Here is a 22,930-nt window from a genome sequence, read left to right as displayed (position 1 = left end):
ATGGCTAAGTGTTGCATTGCACATAGAGCATGGAAGTAAAGCTGGAGGCTGGCCCCTTCTGAGACTCTTGAAAGAGATAAGATGAAGAAAATAAATCCTTTTCGTTTTCAATTTTTATTGTTATTATAAAGGTCATATACAGAGGGGTTACAGTTGCATAAGCTAGGTAAAGAGAACATTTCTTCCCTCACTCCTACTTTTTCCCTCCTGTCCCCACCCAAAAAAAAAATCCCTCCTAATTTGAGGTACTTCTGGCACACATGGTGTTTCTCTGAAATCAGAGTAACATTTCAAGTAAGGGGTTGTTATTCTATTCTACAGTTCTAGACTTAGAACCTCAGAATTTGACTTCACTATGATTTCCCAGCTAGCAAGGAAGGAGGATAGCTCCAAACCCCGAGCTTCAGGCTTGCCAGCACACATCGGTATGCTGGTGTCCTAGTAGAGACAGCCCTGGGCTGCAAGCACAAGGATGATTTACTCGAGCAAGTTGTAGATAAACTACTACTGGACTGCCAGGCCTAGCACATGGTGGCTGCCTGAAAGGAGAGGCAGTGGAGGTGGAGGAAGATTCTGTAAGAATAAGAAACTATAGAGCAAACACAATGTGGTTAGATGGACGAAGTGTTCTTGAGTTTGCAAAACAAGAGGTGAGAAATCCTTGAGCCTTCCTTAAGGTATGGTGTGAAGTGGGAGTGGGAGATAAGTCCTCCTGGCACCATCTTCAGAGTGTCTTATCAGGCACCTGGGATTTTTATGGCATTGTTTTGTCCTCATAGCATGGGACAGATTAGAGCCGAATCAGTTGGCCATTGTAGTTGTTTAATTTGGTAATTGTGGTTCTACTCTAGGTGTGCACTTGGCTCGTCAGTGTTATCCTTCCCTACCTATCACTGGTTGTGTCCCACTTAGATACATTGGAAATACTCATTAAGATTCTTTATGATCCAACATTGTTTCAACAGCACTTGAAGGGGCTCCTTAGGTTATCATTTTTAAACCTGAAGCAGTTATTTGAGAAAATAAAATGGCACTGATAGAGTTGTAGGATTGGTTTTCTGCCATTTGTTTCTTTTGAGATATTTCTTGAATGGTTTTCTTTTAAAAAATTGTTATTATAACTTTTATGGGTTATGTATAGAGAGGTTACTAGTTCATAAGTCAGGGTTCTTCACACTCTCCCAGTTTTTCCCTCCTGATTTTGCCCACGAGTTATATAGTTCATTTTCACACAGTATATACTGAGTACCACTGCTGGCATTTGTTTCTTGAAAGATTTTCAATGTTGGCAAAGTCCCACACATCTTGGATGTTTGTTTAAAGGTCACTACCCCTGTAGTGATCAGATCCAAGGAATTGAGTGTGAAAGTTGAGGGTCTGAGAACATGTCTTTATCAGCATACCAGTGATTCAAACATCATAAAAGCTTGAGAACCATTGGACAGGGTACAGTCTCGGTGTTAGTCTTCAATAATGATAGTGTAGTTGCTACTACCAATATACCATCTTTAGTTAACCTGCCTTACTGCCAGTAAGTGTATGGGCACGAGAGAGGTCAATTTTATATACCTCTTAAGGTTGCTGCTACTGCTATAATGCTGAGCACGATTCTTCATATTTATCTTAAGGGAAAAAAAACCATTATTTAGTTTCAGTAAAACACCTTTAGTAATACCAGCACAGCGGAAGGCAAGGTATATTTCGAAGCCACTGAAACATCACCTGCCTCAAGGCACAGCCTCCAGTGAAAGAAGTGGGTGTGGTCAGCAAACTCAGTCTCTTAGTGAGGAATTTGTATGGTGGTATCTCTCTACCATGGATTTTATTTTCAAAGCAGAAGTTAAACTTAGTTCTGTAGGATATTGATGGGAAGAGTGAACTGTTTGTCTAGTTTATAGCTGTTTCAGAAACACCTTTAAAATAGGGTTCCCCGTTTTTATTTATATTCTTAGAATTAGTTTGCTATTATAAAGCTTGACTTAAAAGTAACATGGAATCAGGTTTGGTGGTGCTCTCCTGTAAACAGGAGGATCATGAGTTCAAGGTTAGCTCTGTAAAAGTTAGTGAGACAAAAGGGCTAGGGGGTGGCTCAGCTGGTAAAATACTTGCCATTTATGTGTGAGGCCGTGGGTTCAGAATTCAGCAAACCACCCCTCATCCCCATCTCATCCCCATCTTCCCCCCCCCCCCCAACAAAGGAGCTGGAGTGCGGCAGCTTAAAATATGCATACTATACTTTGGTGTTTGTTGTTGTTGTAGATAACCTTCTGATTTCTGTTCTCCTTTTTTCCCCCAGTCCTGACGATATTGGGACCTGCTGGTATATCCTCCTCTCTGGTTCCGTGTTCATTAAGGAATCCATGTTTCTTCCAAGAAGCAGGTATTGTATGGCCTTTTCTGTAAATCATACATGAAATGGGAAGTTCTGTTGCAGAGTTGTTTTGCAAAAGTCTCCTGATACAAAAGCAAGGTAGTACTTGGGGGCTATTACATATAAATCTAAATTCCCTGGAAGGAAAGACAAGAGCAAAGGCCTCGTTGGTGGCATGTGTGTTCATTACATAACTATATCAGCTGTGTTTTAGGGCACTATATTAGCTGTGTTTTAGCTGTGTTAATGAGATTGGCCTCAAGATGGCTTATGTAAGGAAGACTTCAATAAAGTTGTAGCAGGCAGTCTCAAAAATAATCTGAAGAGGCAAAAATCACTTGTCAAGACCACAGGGAACTAGAAATGAAAGCCAGGAACTGTCTTTGACTTCTTGGTTTCTCAGGACCATAATATGATCTTTCATTTTTGCATGTCTTTAGATTGGTTACCTACTCTTTTTTTTGGCCAGTCCTGGGCCTTGGACTCAGGGCCTGAGCACTGTCCCTGGCTTCTTCCAGCTCAAGGCTAGCACTCTGCCACTTGAGCCACAGCGCCGCTTCTGGCCGTTTTCTGTATATGTGGTGCTGGGGAATCAAACCTAGGGCCTCGTGTATCCGAGGCAGGCACTCTTGCCACTAGGCTATATCCCCAGCCCACTGGTTACCTACTCTTGAAGGCTTTAATTCCTCCCTCTTAGTGATTGCTGCATGAATGTGCTGACTGTTGATTTATGACCATGTGTCCTTAATAGTTTTACTATTTTATTACAGTGTTGTGTATTTTTGTTGATTTCTTCAGGTTACAATCTGATAGACTCAGGCAAGTTAATACCTTTGTTCCAGTCAGCTGTGGTCAAACAGGGCTCATCAATTAAAATGTGACTACCTAGGTTCATACTGACTAGAGTATGATTAACTGTGTTTTCTTCCTATGTATTTTTCACAGATAACTAAGATTTAAAAAATTTTAAGTGTTCTCATTTTATATCGGTAATTATTTTAATAACTAAATATATTAAGGTATATTTATCACCTCTTTCTGCCATGTAACTGCTCCTCTATAAAAATATTAACTACTAACATGAATAGGCAATTTTGAATGTATTGAGTCATGTGAAAAATCTACTTTATAATGTTTTGAAGAATTTTATTAAAAAAATCAGGAAGATACCTGGAGGTAGACGTTCACACTTGTTATTCTATCTACTTAGAAGGCTGAGATCTGAGGATGCAGGTTTGAAGCTATCCCAGGTAGGAAAGTCCATGGAGCTGTGGCTCAAGTGATAGAAGCTTTAGAGAAAAGCTCAGGAACAGTATCTAGGTCCTGAGTTCAAGCCCAGCTCCAGCAACTCCCCTCCCCCCCCATTAGTGAGTTATAAGAGGTGGTTTTTCAGGGTGGACTGAGGTTGGCCTCAGCATGGTCACAGGGTGTGAGATGGGTCTTGGGGAAAGGAAAGGGAAAGCATGTGTACCTCCTTTACCCTCTGCTTCTCCAAGCTCAGACTGGCTTGGACTCACAGGGAGAAAAGCTCTGTTGGCTGTTTGCTGTCCCCATACCAGCAGTGGTCTAATAATAATAATAGCATTGGGAGTAGTAATCATAGGAATAGTTGTAAATCAGAATGAAACAGCTAAGGCCTCTACACTTCTGATTTTTTTCTAGGAAACATTTATTTTCCTTGGTTATGTTAAGAAAAAATATTTATCTATGTATTTAATTTATTTGTTCTGCACTTCAAAAAGGTTGCATGGGGATTTACAAATTTTTTTGGGGGGCCGGTCCTGGGCCTTGGACTCAGGGCCTGAGCACCTTCCCTGGCTTCTTCCTGCTCAAGGCTAGCACTCTGCCACCTGAGCCACAGCGCCCCTTCTGGCCGTTTTCCATATATGTGGTGCTGGGGAATCGAACCCAGAGCTTCATGTGTAGGAGGCAAGCACTCTTGCCACTAGGGCATATTCCCAGCCCCGGGGATTTACAATTTAACATGTCCATGTGAACATGTGCCAGGAACCATTTTAAATGTTTTGTGAATATTAAGCTATTTAATTCCATTATTCTTTGAGGTAGATAAAATAATTTCATATATTTTGTAGATAAGGAAAATGAGGTTGGCAGGGTCCTTATATAATCCAGCTTCCTATAATGCTAGGAATTCAGTTTCTCAGAGGAATGTAAAGTTGAATAGAAATACTCTTCTCTCTTAAACCCAGGACCTATCATTTTGTCCCTTCAGGTGTCTATCTGACATATATTTCTAAATGTGGAAGGTATAGTTAAACAGTGTTTAGACATTGTAATATTAAAACCATTGTATGGAATTTCATTAGTAGTAACAAATAAACTATGTATATGTTAAAAGGAAAATCACCTTGAAATCTCTTATCCAAGACAGTCATTCTTTAATACTTTTTCCTCTGTAGGCTACTTTATATAAGTGTGTCCTACACACATATATAAGAACATAATTAATATGCATATATAGGTATTACCTTATTTATATTAAGGAATATGTGTATATTATTACTTCAAAATATTAAATAAACATTTCATAAAAAGTATACTCTTGATAAGCTTTAATACCCATTCAGTAATCCGTTAGTTGAACTTGGTCCAGGGTAGTCAATAATCACCAAGGGTAAGTTTTAATTCTTTTTGTTGTAAATCCTGCTGTCATGAATGCAGTTTAGAGCTTCTGTTTCTTGGAGAGGGCACTGGTTAGTGATCCCATCGTAATTGTGGTGCAGAGTGGGCAGCAAGTCTGTCCTCTGAACCCTGGAGCAGGGACGGTGCCGGGGAGTCCTACCAGCCGTCTTCAGCATGGCAAGTAACAGCTTGTTCTGACTTCTGGAGAGGAACCCAGTGTTCAGGAAACTGCTGTTCTAGAAGGAAGAGGACTTGCAGTTCAGACCTATTTCATGAGCACATTGGATGGCATGTCTCATTATTTTAAAAAGTGACATAAGTTACTCTTTCCCTGGATGAATGTCAAATGCTTGCCCGTTAGGACTTTAATGGGGCCAGGGAACAGTATTTCAGAATGATGACAAGCCAGTGCTATATATAGTTTATTCCTTCATGTTGCACTTGTACCTGGTGACATGTTCAGTGTCTGAATTGTTTGTTTCCTTTGTGGGTGTTGCCGTAGGAATAGTTCTGAGATTGTTTTGGTAAGAGTTGGTTTTACCAGGCACCAGTGGCTCATGCCTATAATCTTGCTATTCTGGAGGCTGAGATCTGGAGGACCATGGTTTGAAGACAGCTCACACAGAAAATTCCAGGAAATTCTATCTTCAAAATAACCAGCAAAAAGCAGGGCTGGAGACATGGCTCAGGTGGTAGAACCACTAGCAAGCCAAGTGAATATGAGTGTGTATTCAACCCTTGGTACTGGCATCAATAAAAGAAGAAAAAAAAAATCATTCTCTACTATGCTAAAGGTTGACAAGGTTGTTCATATGTTCCTCTCTAAATAATATTGAGGTTTGATATGAACTATTTTTGTAAAAACAATTAGTTTACACAATTCCAAACAACTATGTTTTTATTCTAGAAGACTGAAAATGAGTTGTCAGTCTGTCATAGTAAGTACACTGAGTGTCCCCTTAGTAGAGACTGTTACTCATTTTCTCTTGAACCATTGTTCATATTTGAACAGTTAATTTTGGTTTAAGTATCTTCATCAACATTTCTATCTTTTAAACTATTACTAATTCAATTACTTTGACACCTGATTGCATCAGGTAAGAAGGCTGTTATAAACTAGCACATCTGACATTTGATTTCCAGATTACATTAGCTCTTGAAATTATTTTGACATCTGATTGCATCAAGTAAGAAGGATGATATAAACTAGCACATCTGACATTTGATTTCTAGATTACATTAGCTTTTGAAGTCCTTAGTTGACACCGAAGTCAGTACTTTGTGTTTTTCTGTTATTTTTCTAGATAGATGAGCGTTGTTTTGGGTACATATCTTTGTGATGGTTGTTCAGATGGTAATAGTGTTCCTCACTAAGGTATATGGCATTTGTAGAGCCTGTAGATTCCCTTTGACTGTCAGCGACAGCTTATTCCCTTCCCTACTTAAAGTAGTTTTAGTGATATAAATGTTTGTGAACTTTTTAAATTGGAAATTGCTTAGAAATTTGCCAAGTTTTGAGCCATTAATATTTGTAGAAGTAGCTACCATTGTGTTTTCTGTTACTACATATAATATCGTCCTAAGATTGATCCTAAACTACATGGAATATAATTTTTATTTGTATTTTTAAAAAATTTTGGCCCGTTGTGGGGCTTGGCTTAGGGCCTGGGCACTGTTCTGGAGCTATTTTGCTCAAGGCTAGTGCGCTGCCACTTTTCAGCCACAGCTCCACTTCCAGTTTTCTGGTGCTTAATTGGAAATAAGAATCTCACAGACTTTGTTGCCCTGTCTGGCTTTGAACTGCAATCCTCACTTCTCAGCCTCCTGAGTAGCTAGGATTATAGGCACGAGCTAATGGCAAGATACAATTCAAAATAGTTTTTTTTTTCAAAATAGTTTTCTTAAAGTCTTATTTAAAGTGAGTTCAATTTTTTGTATCCATAGAAAGATTGGAGCAAAGTTAATTTAGAAATAGAGTGTGTCAGGTTAGAGGGCATGTTTGCCATGGATCAGGATAAAAACTCTGTAAATTGCATTTGTTTTTCAAGCCTAGAAGTGAAGCAGGTTGGGTTCTGCTAGGTTTTATGAGGGACTGCGCCTATCTACTGTTATTTATGGTTGATGTATTAAAATAATTGACAGTGAGGTGAAGAAGGACTTTTTCCCCTTCCTAAACTTTTCAAGAACACCATTTGTATCAAGTGAAAATGTAAAGTTTTAGCTTAGAAATGATTTTGTTATGTATCTTTAGTTTCTGTTATATAATGTGTATGGAAATATTAATGCTAATTACCCATATTTACCCTATGTCATTTACACTATGTAATAGTGATTATGTCTTTTCACAAACAACTTACTACATATTTTATGAAGAACTAGATGGTAAAGAGCTGAAGGTGCTAATTGCTCCGAATTAATGCACATTGTGTATCACTATGATTCAGTATATTGAATTATCAAGATGAACCCCATAAATATGTATAATTATTATATCCACTAAAAGGAGAATTTGCCTAGGAAATTGCTCTAGTATGAATTCTGGAGTTTTAAGTACCTGCCTAATTGCTGACTTCTTTGAAAAATCTTACAATTCTAATTTAGATACTGAAAATGGCCCAGACTCTGGATCTAAACTTGTCAGAATTGTTTGTTAAACACAGAGACACTTTCCTCAAGCTTTATGTTAACTTATAGAATTAGAATATTTTTCTAGTAATGTTTCAGTGATTTGAAAACCTTATTTGCCTAATGAAAGAATAAATGAAGTGCTACATTTGTAAGACATGAACTGTTAATGCAGTTCAAACAAAACTTTCTTTGGGCTTAAGTTTGTAATAACCCTGGGGAAAAGTGTCAAAATTCTGAATATGATTCATTTTGCTGCACTTATAGTTTAAAACCTTCTATCTTCTCTATAGGACAATAAGTAAGCAATCTCTTCATTTCCTGTTTAGGCAGTGGGCAGGATAGAGGCTATAAAGTTGAAAGAAGCCCAGGCTAGTTGTAAGCATGAGCCCTGGAAGGGGCCAAGAGAAGGCTTGTAATGAAGGCTAGGATCCAGTGGGATTAGCAAAAAGATCTTATACAGATGATAGAGTCTTCCAATCTAATCTCACAGTCTAATTTATTTGGTTATATCATGCAGCAGATCTGGTAGCCAAAGTCACCTGCTTATTTCAAGTCCCTTAAGAAATTGTATGTTACAGTAATGATGCACTATTACTGATGTGCCATCAAAACTGAGGGGTCAGGGATTGGGTCATGAGAGTTCACACCCTGGGAACCCCTTGCTCCCTTCCAAAGTAAGTAACCTTCTGAGCGGCCTTGATCCTCAGATCTCAGCCTCTTGAGTAACTAGGATTACAGGCATGAACCACCGGCACCCAGTCATTTAGTACTTTTTTACTGATACCAAATGTGTCCACAATTTAGAAATTATAATTGTGCTCTGGTCTTTTTAATAATCTCATTTTAAATTAGAGTTGGCAGCTATAATGGGGATAAGTGGGGAAATGACATTTAATGAATCAATTCTGAGAGGCTGAAATCCAGTTCTCATTATGGTTTATGTGGGAGACATTGAGCTACTTTGATGAAAAGAATTAGAGGCCCACTTTGTGTTGCCAGGGCTACTAGGGTGACATTTGATTGCTATAACGGCTTGCTAGTTTTTTTTTTTTTTTTTTTTTTTTTTTGGCCAGTCCTGGGCCTTGGACTCAGGGCCTGAGCACCTTCCCTGGCTTCTTCCTGCTCAAGGCTAGCACTCTGCCACCTGAGCCACAGCGCCCCTTCTGGCCGTTTTCCATATATGTGGTGCTGGGGAATCGAACCCAGAGCTTCATGTGTAGGAGGCAAGCATTCTTGCCACTAGGCCATATTCCCAGCCCTCTTGCTAGTTTTTAGTAATGAAAGGGTAAAACAGTGGATGAGTGATAGTGTTTTTCTTGGAAGGGAGTGAAGGCAAATTTAAGTGTTCTGTATTCCATATAAAGTACTATAGGATTCAAAAATCATGTTCTTGAAATTACAGATTGGCTACAGGTCATATAATGTCTTATTAGAGATGGAACATGGCCTCTGAAGCAGTGAATTATTACAGAGGGGTGGCCAGTTAAAGGTGTCCAAAAAGTGGAATGGAGTTTGGACAGCTGTATGTTACGTAAGATTTGCTTTAAAGCATTGGTAAAATCACAACAGTTTGTGTGCAGATTAGCATGGAAGGGAAAGACAGGATCTTGAAGTAATGGGGAAAACCCTGCACATCATCTTGAAACTGCCCTCATTGAGTTATAGAAAGAGTACATGGATTCAACATACCTTTCCTTCCACCATGGGAAGATAGCACTGACTTAGGACATTCCACAAGGTAAATTTACTTCTCAGCACTCTTGAAGTAGGTTGCATTATTCAAAGTCGTTTGTTTAAAGGAGAAATAAATGTATGACTTAAAAGAATGGATAGGCTGGGAATTAGTGACTCTAGCTACTGAAGAGCTTGAGATCTGAGGATCACGGTTCAAAATTAGCCCTGTCAGACAAATCCAGGAGACCCTTATTTCCAGTTAACTAGCAAAAAGCTAGAGGAAGTAGAAGTGTGGCTCAAGTGATAGAGCGGCATATATCATGGAAAACTCTAAGCAAGAGTGTGAGGTCATGAGGTCTAGCACCCACTACCAGTGAGGGGAAATTATATTTTGAATTGCTTAATTATTATTATTACAGAATTAGTAGTTGGTTATTAATGACAATATTCAGGTAGGATCTTATAAAACTTCCACTAAAAAATACTCAATTTGATTTATATATGTGAACATATATGTATAACTGAATATGTACTAGCATTAAAGTGCCTAGATTCCTGTGTGTGTATGAGTGTATGTGTGTGTATGTGTATGTGTATGTGTGTGTATCCTCCAGCATTTGACTGTTTTGCCCTTATTATTCTCCCGTTACTTACCCCACCCATCACAGGAATAGTTCCAAATGACTGATCTGAATTGCATTTACAGAGTATCCTATTTCAAAGCTTAAGTATTAGCAGACAGTTATCAAGAATGAGGGCAAAAGGTGGTAGGCAGTGGAGGTCCTGGGAGTTTCACTAGAATTCCTCAGCCCCTCGGATCTTCCTCTGGGCCAAGAGATTGCCACACCATCAGGCAGCCTTGTGGGTCATTTGCCAATCACCTCTCTTTCCACAGCCTAGAAGGTATTTTCAGTCCTGACTGAACCCTTTTCACCCAGGAAGCTGAAACCTGAACAAATGTGGGTGGAGTCAATCAGGAGATGCTGCTTGGGCCCTTTGTGGGGAGGTGCACCCATATGAGGGTCCCTGGGGAGGGATTTTCTCTCTTCTACCACCTTCAGTGGATTGGTAGTCTACACTGCCAACCAGATCCCTATGGAGAAAGACTGCAGTGATTACTCTGCCATGGACAGGAGTATGGGTTTGGGCAGGACAGAGAATGTCTGAACTATATCTTTCTGACACTCCTGATAATTGAGTGCTTAATGTTTGGAGTCAAATTTGAGTCTAGATCTTTTAAACTACAGTGTGTTGTACTGTGACTATAGGCAAATTTCCTCATTTGTACAGTAAAGATGAGTGTAGCTCATGTCTGAAAGAGTTTCTGGAAGATATGTGGGATGAAGCACTTAGCACAGTGCCTGTTTACAGAAAGCTGTGTGTATGCTGTACTCATTATATCACTGTCACATGGTTCCGGTGTTCATTCTGCTTGGGTTGATTGGGTGTCTGCCAATCAGGCAAGGATATCCAGGCCCTGTGCCATTTGCTTCTTGTTTTAGGTCCTCCCAGTAACACTGGTGGTGGGTGGTGAGGGTCTTCACCTCCACCTTGCAGAGGAAGAAATTGAAGGCTCAGAGGAAAGAAGTGGCTTGCCAATATCATACAGGAGACATTGTGAAGCTAGCTTGAATTTGAAGTAACAGAACAGCCAAGATATATATATGTACACAAAGACCTCTGAAGGTCCAGATTGAGGACACAGATAACTGGACCTGCACCTGGGGTGTGTGGGTATGTGTTTGAGGACGGAGTAGCCAGATAGCTGGCATTGCCACAGACTTGAAGGTAGAGGTCTATCCCTGCGTGCGTGCGTGCGTGCGTGCGTGCGTGTGTGTTTGTGTGTGTGTGAGTGAGTGAATTCTATGTGAGAACTCCTTGGTCAAGGCCTATGAAAACCAATCCCACCTGTGGCAGATGGGCATCACCCATTGGCTCACCCATTGACAAACTGCAGGGGATCCTGAAAGTGTCCACAATGCTCAGCATCCAGAAGGAGCTACCAGCTCCCTGTGCATTCCCCACTGCCATGCTTGCACTGGCCTGCCAGGCAAGCCAGGAGCAGACCCAACCCGGGTTCCTTGGGAGCTCAGCTAAGGGACCCTGGATGGAGGATTGCCTCCTCCCAGCAGAGGCCAGGCCAAGACTGACATCCAGACTGAACTTCCCTTCAAGGCAAAGACCCCACCCTGACCCCATGTTCCTCCACAAGGCACTGTGAGCTCTGTGACCTTTACTTGGGAAACCTCAAAGCCCTGGGAAGCCACGCCTGGTTTCGGCAGTTGATTGGAGTGTTGTGTCAGCCACTCACCCATTGAGTGGCTTAACCACTGGCTTACAAGGCAGAGGAGTACGGCAGTAAGAGCCAGGGCATTCCTTCCTTCCAAAAAGTTCTGCAGTGCCAGCTCAGGTCATAGCTGTCACAGTGATCAACGGCCACCCCTGGAGCAGCCCTGGGGGCATCTGAGGTTAGTGTGAGACCCTAGCAACTACCACACCAAGCAGAATGTCAACAAATTTGAGGGCACCCCCCTCCCCCCCAGTGTCACTGCAGCTGGAGAAGAGGAAGCCAATGAGCTTTAGCAGAAGCAGGAAGGGTGTGGCAACCACCACCCCAGGGTGAGCCAGCCCTTTCCCTTTCCCCCCTCTAGGATATCACTAGATCAGTGTGGGGGCATCTGCACTCTCAACTGCAGGTTCTGTGAAGTGGAATTCCAGAACCCTCTGGAGTGGCCCTCTCCATCCAGGAAGAGTGGGCACGGCATTTACAGGGGCATATCCGAATGATGAATCCCCCACCCCCCAACAGCACCAATACAAGAATACTCCATATTCCTTCTTGTGCTGTTTCTGTCTACTGCTCCTCCTCTGTGCCCTATTCCCTCTCTTCCCACAGAGGAGAATCCCAAATCTCAAAAACTTGTGCCCTTCGTGGGCAGGGACCCTTCCCCAAGTCTAAGGACTCTGGAGCCACAAGGTATCTTTTGAGTCTTCTTCACCCATCTGGTTGGTCCAAGGTGGCAGTCAAGCCGCTGGTGGCAGCCGATCTGCTCACTGGGAATAATGGTGTTTCCTCATGTTGAGCAGCTTAGAAGGGCTTCGTGCGCCATCCAGAGACACTTGTTCTGTTTCCTTCTGAATAACCTCTCACACACACGTGAATATATTCAGTGTACTTACTGAATCTGCCCTAGCCCCCGAGTGCTGATTGAACATCAAACTCCTCCTCACAGTCTCTGAGTGAGCTCACTCAAGATCCTGTTGGCTGCTCCCCAAGGGGACCTTCCCTTAATAGGAAGAGCTCAGAGCTCACAGCAGTCTCCTTTCAAGTCAAGCAGTCTCTGGGGCTCCAGAGCCAGGAGGATAGGGTGAGCGCTCCTCCTTCAACCCTGCCTCCTCTCCCTTTTTACTCTTCCTTTCCTTGGACCTTTTTACTTTTTAAAAGATACATTTTTCTGTAGAGAATAAATACAGATCTTTTTATTTTGCAGTCCTGAGCCAGCTAGATAGGAGGAGGTTGGTTGACCTTAATTTTTTTTTTTTAGTTGCTACCTTTGGGTTATTGATATACCTAGAATTACATAATTTAGGTTAAAATTTTCTTGACTCTCAGGTGCACACAGCACACATACACATATCCTAAATGTGCCATTGTCTTAATCACAGCCCAGGGAGAGTGTTCCAGCCCCCTTATGCTTTAGAAGAGTTGTGCCATAAGGATCATCAAAGTGAGGATTAAAGCACCAGAACAAGCTTGTGTTGTTAACACTGCCCTTGGTTATTACAGCTTTGTAGGAGTTTGCTCAGCTTGCTCACTGAACCAGTATTAAGTACCCTCCTCTTCTGACTGGCCCTGAGCTGTTCATCTGTACTATGTCGTGCTCCTGCTCCTGGTTCATGTATTCATCCCCTGAGCATTACTGAGTTAGCATTACGTATTGGTGCTTTAAGTACAGTGCAGAACTAAAAAGAAGGAAGCTGAGAAATACAAATGATTCCAGAAGGAAGAGGTTGCTCTAGTGCTGCAGGTAGACTTAGTAAACTGAGCAGACAGGAGTCTGTATGTAGCTAACAAAAAAAGGAAAAGATGTAGTAGATAATGTAGCTACCTGGATGTAGTCACTTGGTGAAGGACACAATGGGAAGATAAGAATTGGTAAAAGAAAATTTGATCTTGTCAAGAAATCTCATGTGAAGAGGAGCAGGAAAATAGGAGTGGCTAGGAGTTATAAAGCTAAGCGTGTTGCTTCTATTTAGAAAATAGGTGTTTGATGATGTTGGAGACAGTCCAGGAGAAAAGGGTAAATGGAGGAAACAAGAAAGAAGGGAAATGGGTGCAGAAGCCGGTAGAAAGAAACAGGGAGGGAGAGAGACAATACACATTTTTGAAAGAGTAGAAAAGGTTCACATTGTTTAGTAGGCTTAAAGACATGAGGCATACATACAGTTGGTAGATACGGGAGTTTGAAGAGGTGGCTGTTGAGAAGTTTGAAAAGAGGTTGTGAAGGAAGTAGCTATTTGTTATTTATGGTTACAGATGTATGCCTTCTCCCTCCCCCTGCTCTTATAACTACCTAAATCTTTGTAGGGGTAGTCATGGAAAGAAGGAAGAAGGTGGTTGGGTTTCATTGGAATTCGTGTATGACCAATGTGTATAGTAAGGGCTAGTGAGGTGCTGGGTGTGTGGGGAATACCCATAGCTTCTTGTGACTTTTCTTCAAGTTCTTCACCTCCATGGCCACGGACACTCCAAGTTTTGTCTCCATTTTGGCCTGCTTTCTTTTCAGACTTTTAAGAATAAATAACACTCCAGAGCTGGAAATGATAGCATCAAGAGCTGAAGGTATGGTAGAACATTTACCTAGCATGCCCGAGGTCCTGGGTTCTATTCCCAGCATTACAAAACAAGCAAGCAAACAAGCCAAATGGAACAAAGTGAAAAGCCCCCTTGATGGGTGGGTATCTATCAAATCAAATGCCTTCTGCCACTGCCACTGCCTTTGTTCATATGTACTGGCTGTATTAAAACAGTCCCCATGTCCTCAGTCATTCCTCTGCCACCATAATAAAAAAGGTCAGCATTTTTCTTGTTGTTGATCCCTTAAATAATTAGCTTAAATGACTTCCTACTGCCAAACAAAACCCAGACAGTTAGTGAGTATAGGACAGTTCAGAAATTTGTATTCCACTTCCCTTCTCCTTCCACAATCAGCAGCTACACCCGGCCAATGACTGTGGTCTGGACACAACTGAGCTGAGCCTGTGCACATGGAAACCTTGTGGGAAAGCCCACCTTGCTGTTCCTCTTGGGAGTTACCGTGCATGTGCACACAAAACTGTAAGGTTTTCCAGGGCACAAGCTCTGTTACTCCTTTTTGGTTTCTCCCAAGTAAAAAATACTTGTTGGAATGCTGTTGGTTTAGGATTATATTTTTAAAGCATATTTTTTTAAAAAATCAATTAAAATATTTAACAATATTAAGATAAGACATCTGCTTTTAGGAAAACCTTTTTAGTCACTTAGGATTTTATTTCATTGTTAAATAACTTGATATGCCATGTGCAGTCATATCCATTCTCATACTACAATGGCATAAAATAATAAATTGGAATATATATTAAAAGGAGAAAACAAAAGTTAACTCATCTTTGATAATTTAATGGGTCTGCAGGATTTGTTTAATGTCTGGTTAATGAAGGATAAAAATGAGATGCCAAGGTAATGGAAGAGCTTTGGGAAACTCATAGGAAGTTTATGGTTTGTCCTGTGTAGGTGGAGGAAGGGGGGGGGAAAGCAAATGGTATCTTGCTGGCTATCCATTTGTTCACCTTGTTAATTATGGCTAACTTTGGTTGTACAAAACAATTGCATACACACAGCAGTGGGTAACAGCTCTTCACGAAGGAAGTCTGGGGTAGCCGGTCCAGGATAGGGTGGTGGGGCTGGTGGGGCTGGGGAGGGACGGAAGATTTGTCTTCAGTTTGAGCTCATACCTAGCTTCCTATATATATGTATGGCACAGAGTTGCCTGGCTTCAGCTGCCGTGTTTGCACTGGAACCTGGAAGCAGGAGGAAAGGAAGAACAAGAACGTTCCTTTTTCCATCCAAGTCAGATGCCTTGAACCAACATTTCTATTTATAGGTCCTTGTTCAGAGTGGAGGCATCTGGCCACTTCAGGCCACCCAGGATCCTGGAACATGGATTCTCCTCTGCAATATCATGTTCCCTGCTTTTCAAAAGTATATTTAAAAATAGGTATCTACAGAGAAAGAAGCATGGACAGTGAAGTAGGCAACCAGCCCTCTGCACAACTGCTCTTTGGGTTTCTCTCCCATTCTGTGGTGCCTAATTATCTTCTCTGCTAGCTCATCCTTCTCCTTAGTCCCTGGTCACGTTCCTGTCATCTTCTTTACACTCCCTCTGGTCTTACATCATCTGCAATTCCTATTTGTCCTAACTCAAGGTCTGACTCAAGTTCTGATAATCCCATGGAACATATAAGACAAAAGTTTATGCTAAAGGTTTTAAGGAAGTGCTTGGAGAGCATCCCAAATAAGACAAAGTAAGATGGACAATTGTGAGTATGGCTTAACTGAAGCTGAGTTGATAAGGAACAGAAATTGGTGTACCCAGTGCGACTAATCCTGTTTTAAATTAGAAACAAGATCATCAATAAAGAAGGCAAGTAGAATATGTACATAGAAGACAGTAATATATATTAAGCCTTTTGAGCATTAGTTGTGCTTCTGCTTTAGTGTGAAATTGTTTGTCCTGGAAAGCTCACATAATTTTCAGCATTGTTGAGACTACTTTTTCCTCTTTGAAATCATGTACATACATGAGGCGAGCGAAAGTATTCCCTAGAGAAGAGAGTTCAAGAGCAGGATCAAGTTGGGAATTGGGTTGCTATAACTACAGCATCATAGATGTGCTGTACATAGTTATATGGGGGCTATTTATATGGGTCTTTTATGGTCTTTGGAATACTTGCACTGATAGTATTTTAACAAAGTAAGTATTCTTAAAGGGAAGGACTCTTAAGTTTTTGTGTGTATAGATAATGCCAGTTACCTGTCACCTGAGGCATGAAGCCCTCAGTCAGAGAATTGTCATTGATAATTCTAGGTGCAAATCTGGTAGATAATTTACTCTTGACTGCTTGGATTTTTCTTGCAGATTTTTTTTTTCATAAGGTTTTTAAAAAAGTCTGACATGGATATTAGTGAAATACTGTTTTTCTCAGTTAAGATCATGAATTGTTTGGTGTTACAAAGGAACTTATAACTCTTATTTATGGCATGGTTATTTTCAGATGTGGGATAGAAGAATAGCAAGTTGCTGATTTACCTGTATGAATTCAGGGTGTGTCTTAAGATAGGTTTATGGCAACTGTGTTTTGTTTAAGGGTAGACTTCTGTATTGGGGAGACTGAGAGAATAGCACAAGAAGTAACATTGTAAAGAATATGTGATACATAAACCAACTATCTACTGTGAATTTGGACCATTTTTATTGAAATAAAAATGTCTAATTCTATAATTCTGAGACAGTACATCTTTTAAAATGAATAGAATTCCACATATATTTTAAAGGTAAAATTGTATTTAAATGTCAAAAAATTGGCTACAATGTATGTTAAGCTTAATTTTTCTTTTCTTTTTTTGGTATCAGTCCAGGCTTATATCCAGGGCCTGTCTGGATACATTGTCCTAGAGCTTTTGTGCTTAAAAGGTTAGTGCTCTACCTCTTGAACCACAGCTTTGCTTCTGGTTTCTCAGTGGATTTTTTTTAAATGGAGATAGAGTCTCATAGATTTTTCTGCCCAGGCTGGCGATGTTCAGATCTGTCTCCTGAGTAGCTAAGATTACTATTGTGAGCCACCAGCACCTGGCTTAATTTTTTTTTAAAATAACGGTGTAAATTACTTAAAAGCACTAGTTGAAACAATAACTTAGGTATGTAAATCAATACTTTTTTGTAAGAATTTAAATACTACATATTACTACCAGTTAATATTTTGAATTATAGTTCAGTTGAAATGTTAAACTAAAAACATTGTTTTCTTAGTAACACCTAACATTTTCTTTAGTAACACCTAACATATTTATGACTTTTTTGCAATTAAATATAAAATAGAATTTTGGGTATTGAATGATCATTCAGTTGTAGAGCTATCTAAGCATTAGGTGACTCTTTAACATCCCACTTTAAAATCACTTGAGTCAGATCAGAAAACCTTTTTATCTTTATTGATGACGTGTCTTATTATATTTTATAGCTGTAAATTAGTGTGTTAATGTGTATCTTCATTAAAATAACTTTGCTTTAGTTCTTTAGCATTTTTGGATATTTTAAAAAAAACCTAGAAGCTGGAGCTATGTGCCCATGGCTCACAACTATAATCCTAGCTCCTCAGCCAGCTGAGATCTGAGGACTGCCATTCAAAGCCAGCCTGAGCAGGAAAGTCTTTATCTCCAGTAAACTTTATCTCCAGTAAACTACTCAGAAAAAGCTGGAACTGGTGCTGTGGCTCAAGTGGTAGAGCATTAGCCTGAGCTCAGGGACAGCACCCAGGACTGGCAAAAAGAAAAAGAAACTTAGTATTTTCAGACCTTCTATTTTTGTCTGAGTTCCATTTTTACTTAAATTTTCTGAATGGTATGAGGTAAATATTAAGGTTTCCCATTTTTATAACTGGACATTCAGTACTTCTCATAGCTTGGATTGCCTCAACATACTTGTTGAAAATCAATAATCTAATTGTAATATTTACAATTATTTAGATAAAATATTTAGCCATAAAATTATTTTTTCTGGAACCTCTCCTATTATTCTGTGAATTCTTATATTAAAACCATCCTGTCTTTGTGTAGCCTCATAGTAACTTTTGGCAGTGCATACTATAATATGTATATATTATAATCCAAAATTTGTTTATTTATCTAACCTTTTTAAATAATTCAGATGTGTAGTTAGTTGCCTCTCAGGTAATTTATGTTCTTAATGTTGGGGAGCCACTCTGCATTACTCTTTAATTCACTTTAATGTTTTTCTCATTAATTAACTATATAGAATGATTTATGTCTTATCAGTGCCATTGTTTATTTTGCTGTTTTAGTGAGTTTTGTAAACACTGGGTCTTTCGTAGATAAAATATTAAGAACTAAGCTTCCTTCTCTGTTCAACTCACAGCAGCTAGGTTTGCTCCTTGAAATGGGGGACAGTTCATGGAGGCAGGTGTCTACATGTTAAAGGGAAAATCTGTTATGGTTAGCAGCCCTCTGTGTCCCTGAAGCACTGTGATCAGCAGACCTGTTGGTGCCACTGTGTAGACGGATAGCAGCAGATCAGTTTAGCTGAGCTGTCCTCTAGCACTTTGGTCACGAGGACATAGACACTACCAAAGTGTAATTGTTCCTGTTGGCTTTTTGCTGGTTTAGCTTGTGGCAGGAGAGAAAAACTGTTTACTCTCTTCATTCACTCCAGTACAGCTGAGGTAAGAGCCTCCTTTTTTCTCTTGAAGGGGAAAAGCAAGAGCAAACAGCCTCTTTCAACTTTTCCTGTACTGTGTGGATTTAAATTTACACTTGTCTGCTACAGTAATCCCCCAGGCAAGGTATACAACTCAGCATTTTTTTGGTGGAGAGCAACTAACTAGTTCTTAGCACAGCTTTAGTAAATTTAAATAAGAAAAATAGCATTGCAAGCTCATCTAAGCATTTGACCTTGAAGACTCAGCGCCTACTGCAGAGTTCCCTGGACTCAGAGAGGAAAGGAAGAATTAATAGAAATTGATAAAGAGGGTCTGTCACAGGGCTGCTGAGGTCATGAGGCTGGTATGCGGAAAGAGTGCCCATACAACATACGTCACATGTCCTGCAGCTTGGAGAGGTGGGTGGGTCAGCCGAGCAGGAAATGAGCCTTCAGAAGGAATGTTGGCTATGCACGAGAGCTGCCGGCCCTAGAAGCTGCATGGGCTCCCCGGGAGAAAGCACACAGGGAAATGGAAGGGCTTGGGGCTGCGGAAAAACCAGCTCCTATAGGAGGTGGCGGCGGCACTATTGCACAATTGCTGTTGCTGGCGCTTCAAAGATACTGAAGATAGAGCAGGTTAGCGGCTTGTTTTTATGAAATTAAAATGTTGGTAGTGTAAATACAAATGTTAACACTTCTCTGTCAGTTACATAGGCAACAAACTACGGAGGAATGAGCAGGGTGAGGGGAGATACAGGGAGGAGGCTCTGGCTTGTAATTTTTTGTGTTCTGTTCTTTTAAGTAAAGGTCAAATATAGGTTTCCCTGTGGTAGACCCCAGCAAAGTATACTTGGTGATATTTATTGTTGGAGTGTTTATAAATGAACCATGGAAGACATTTGGTGGTTCTTTAAGTGTGTGTTAGTTTTTCAAATACTTCTGGAAGATTAGCAAGTTAAAGTCTATTCGTTAGAAACAGTTTGTAATGTATGCACATAGGTATATTTGTTGTGTATGGTTTTGTTTTGTAAATAGCTGTTAAATGTTAGCATTTGTTACAGTGAGTGAAACCAAAATATTTTTACATGCATTTTTATGGCAAGTCTTTCAGTCTACTTTGTACTTCTGTTAAGATTTAACCTATATATTATACTGATTTTGAGAATGAAATTTAGGCGTCTTGCTGTTGTTACTTTCTTTTTTAAATCCCAACGCGATTGCTGCTGTGTAATCTAAAGGTTAGTGGTATGTACATCTCTTTTTTAAGTCCCCAGTGAACAAGTAGGATTTTTGTTTAGGACTGTCAGACTAGTCTGGAGATTTTTTTTTTAAGAAGAGTAAAATTAGTAACTGTCATTTTCTAGAAATGAAGGTGTGGAAAATGATAACCGGTAGTGCCACATTTTAAAGGAATGATTTGGATTGCCTACCCCAGTATAATCTCAGTGACTGCTGTGAGTGCTTTTGCTGCCTATAGCCTGAGGTGAATACATTTACATTCCGGTACTGAGAAATTAAATTCCTCCCAGCAGTTCTGACAAGCAGTTCTGACTCACGGAGAATGGAGAGGCCCATACAAAGGGCAGGGTTAGAGACACTGAGGCTTCTGTGCCAGGCCCTGCCTCTCCTGGAAAATGCACACTGTTAGAAGTGTTCTTGACTTCCCTTGGGTGGGAAAAATGTGATCACTGAAATTTAGGACCAGTTGGCCTTAAGTACCCTGTCCACTGCCTTATGTCCGGTGGGAATTTACAAAACTAGGTAAGACATTTGTGCTTTCTGGTTTTCAGTCTTGAACTTGAAGGAAAGTATAGCAGGCTCTTCTTCTGGTTTACAATATGGGGGTGATGGGTTAGTAAAATATTTTTTTATTAAGATTTTTACCTATGAAATATTTTCCTTAGTTTATTTCAGTTTTAAGAACTGATTTATTTGTGGTACTTAATTTTTAAATTACTCTGTACAAATATCTTAGGAAAAAGCTTTAACGAGAGAGCAGAGTTAGGGGTGTGGACTGCTTTTTGGAGCAGTGGTTCTCTCCAGTTCTGTTAAGGAGAGCACAAACAAACAATAGGAATAATCTACCTGTGATTTTTTTTTTCCACCCATCATTTGATGGTGGCCTTAATTTTTGTTGTTGTTTTAATATGGCAGAGAACTACTAGATTAAGAGATATGGACCTGCTTGAACAGTGAGTTGTCATCTTATAGTTAAGATTATAAGGATGTTTCAGAATTGCATAGAGACTATTAGTTGAAAGTCAAGCTGTGTAGTGTGTGAACAGAACAATGTAGGAGGGCTGAAAGTAGACAGTGATTACATTCCCATGCTGTGTGGAACAAGAAGTATATCAGTATTTATAAAAACATAACATGCCAGATTTTTTCCTCTTTACTATTTATCTCCTAACTTTCCATCCTCTTATTAAAGGAGTACAGGAGGAGCTAGTAGATTTTTAAATGGTTGGGTTGAGTTTGAGACACCTGTTACCTGCCTTTGTTGCTTTTGAAAGACAGTTGTTTACATGTATGTTTCAATATACATGTACAGATGGATATATCACTGTTCTACACACACGCATACACACGCACACACAATGAATGAAATTACTTAGATGACTTTAAAAGTATTTTAATTTGGAGTTAAAAAATAAACTCTTTAAAAATCAAGGAGCAGGGGCTGGGAATATGGCCTGGTGGCAAGAGTGCTTGCCTCGTATACATGAAGCCCTGGGTTCAGTTCCCCAGCACCATATATATAAAAAATGGCCAGAAGTGGTGCTGTGGCTCAAGTGGTAGAGTGCTAGCCTTGAGCAAAAAAGAAGTCAGGGACAGTGCTCAGGCCCTGAGTCCAAGGCCCACGACTGGGGAAAAAAAAAAAAAATCAAGGAGCCACAGACATATAAATATCTTTGTTTATCTCATTATATGTGGTATTTGAGTGCCATTTCAAAGAAGCAGATATCTAAGTAGTTGAAGTTCAGGCAGTAGCTGCCTGAAGACACATGGGACATTCAGATCTTTCACTCTTACAGGATAACTTTACAGGTCTTGATGGTTGCTGTATTTGAATTGAGTTTGAATTGCTTTCTGTTTTCTAAGTGCTGATTTGTCTTTTTCAGTCCACTAGCTAGTAAGTAGGCCTCGCCACTGAGAATCTACCTCAATGGGAAGAATTCACTTCTGTCATCTTTCATTGCATTATGCTGTTTGTGTTCTGATCTACAGAACATAAACTGCTTAAGAATTGGGACATATCTTGTCATTTTTTTTTTAGTTTTTAATTTTTATTTATTTATTTATTTAACTTTTATTTATTTATTTAGGCCAGTCCTGGGCCTTGAACTCATGGCCTGAGCACTGTCCTTGGCTTCTTTTTGCTCAAAGCTAGCACTCTGCCACTTGAGCCACAGCGTCACTTCTGGCCATTTTCTGTATATGTGGTGCTGGGGAATCGAACCCAGGGCTTTCATGTATATGAGTCAAGCACTCTTGCCACTAGGCCATGTTCCCAGCCCTCATTTCTTTTTAATCAACTCTGCATTGAAGCTTATTTTTGATGTTGGTATAATTCATTGTATTTATTATATGTGTAGTGAACATTTTAAAAAGGAAGTTGGAAAAATAATATGAAATAACATGAGAGAGACTGGGAACCTTAAATATTTGATCCTAAGATTGATGATGGGTTAAAGAAATATTTAAGTATAGTTGATTCTTGCAGAGTACTCATTTAAAGTCTCTGTCATGTTTGTTTACTTTCTTGTCGCTACTTCTTTTACTCATGACCTCTGTCACATCATTTCTGAATACTCATAGAAATAAGCTTGTTTCTGGGTTTATCAGTAGCATATTTCAGTCATCCAACTGGAACTTTTTCCTTTGACTTCATTGGTCAAAGTACAGCTCCTACTTTTAGTACTCAAATCCAGCGTGTGTGTGTGTGTGTGTCTGTGTGTGTCTGTGTGTGTGAGTGAAAATCTAAAGCCATAACACAAGTATCTTTTCAATAGTTTCTGTGATGAGATTTGTTTTATTGTGTTACAAATATATCAGCAATGTCACTTTAACCCTTTATAAATGTAAAATTACCTATGAATCGGTGTCATTAGTTACATTCATACTATAGCACATCCAA

The 22,930-nt window shown here is 39.9% G+C and overlaps 1 protein-coding gene across 12 annotated transcripts in view; it reads left to right on the top strand.

Annotated features, from left to right (window-relative positions):
* The window catches only part of Rapgef2 (Rap guanine nucleotide exchange factor 2), a 207,160-nt gene that overhangs the window by 65,651 nt on the left and 118,579 nt on the right, over nucleotides 1-22,930 (top strand). For 10 of the 12 annotated variants that reach the window (XM_048364253.1, XM_048364252.1, XM_048364249.1 and 7 more), the window contains exon 4: nucleotides 2,297-2,380. In XM_048364253.1, coding sequence (XP_048220210.1) covers nucleotides 2,297-2,380 — 84 coding nt within the window. Of the gene's footprint in view, nucleotides 1-2,296; nucleotides 2,381-18,282; nucleotides 19,429-20,196; nucleotides 20,554-22,930 lie in introns of those variants that run through there. The other 2 variants (XM_048364254.1, XM_048364256.1) reach the window with 2 other exon arrangements.

The sequence above is a fragment of the Perognathus longimembris genome, chromosome 16 (assembly GCF_023159225.1).
Source record: "Perognathus longimembris pacificus isolate PPM17 chromosome 16, ASM2315922v1, whole genome shotgun sequence".
Lineage (NCBI taxonomy): Eukaryota > Metazoa > Chordata > Mammalia > Rodentia > Heteromyidae > Perognathus > Perognathus longimembris.
This window is presented reverse-complemented; position numbering and strand designations above follow the sequence as displayed.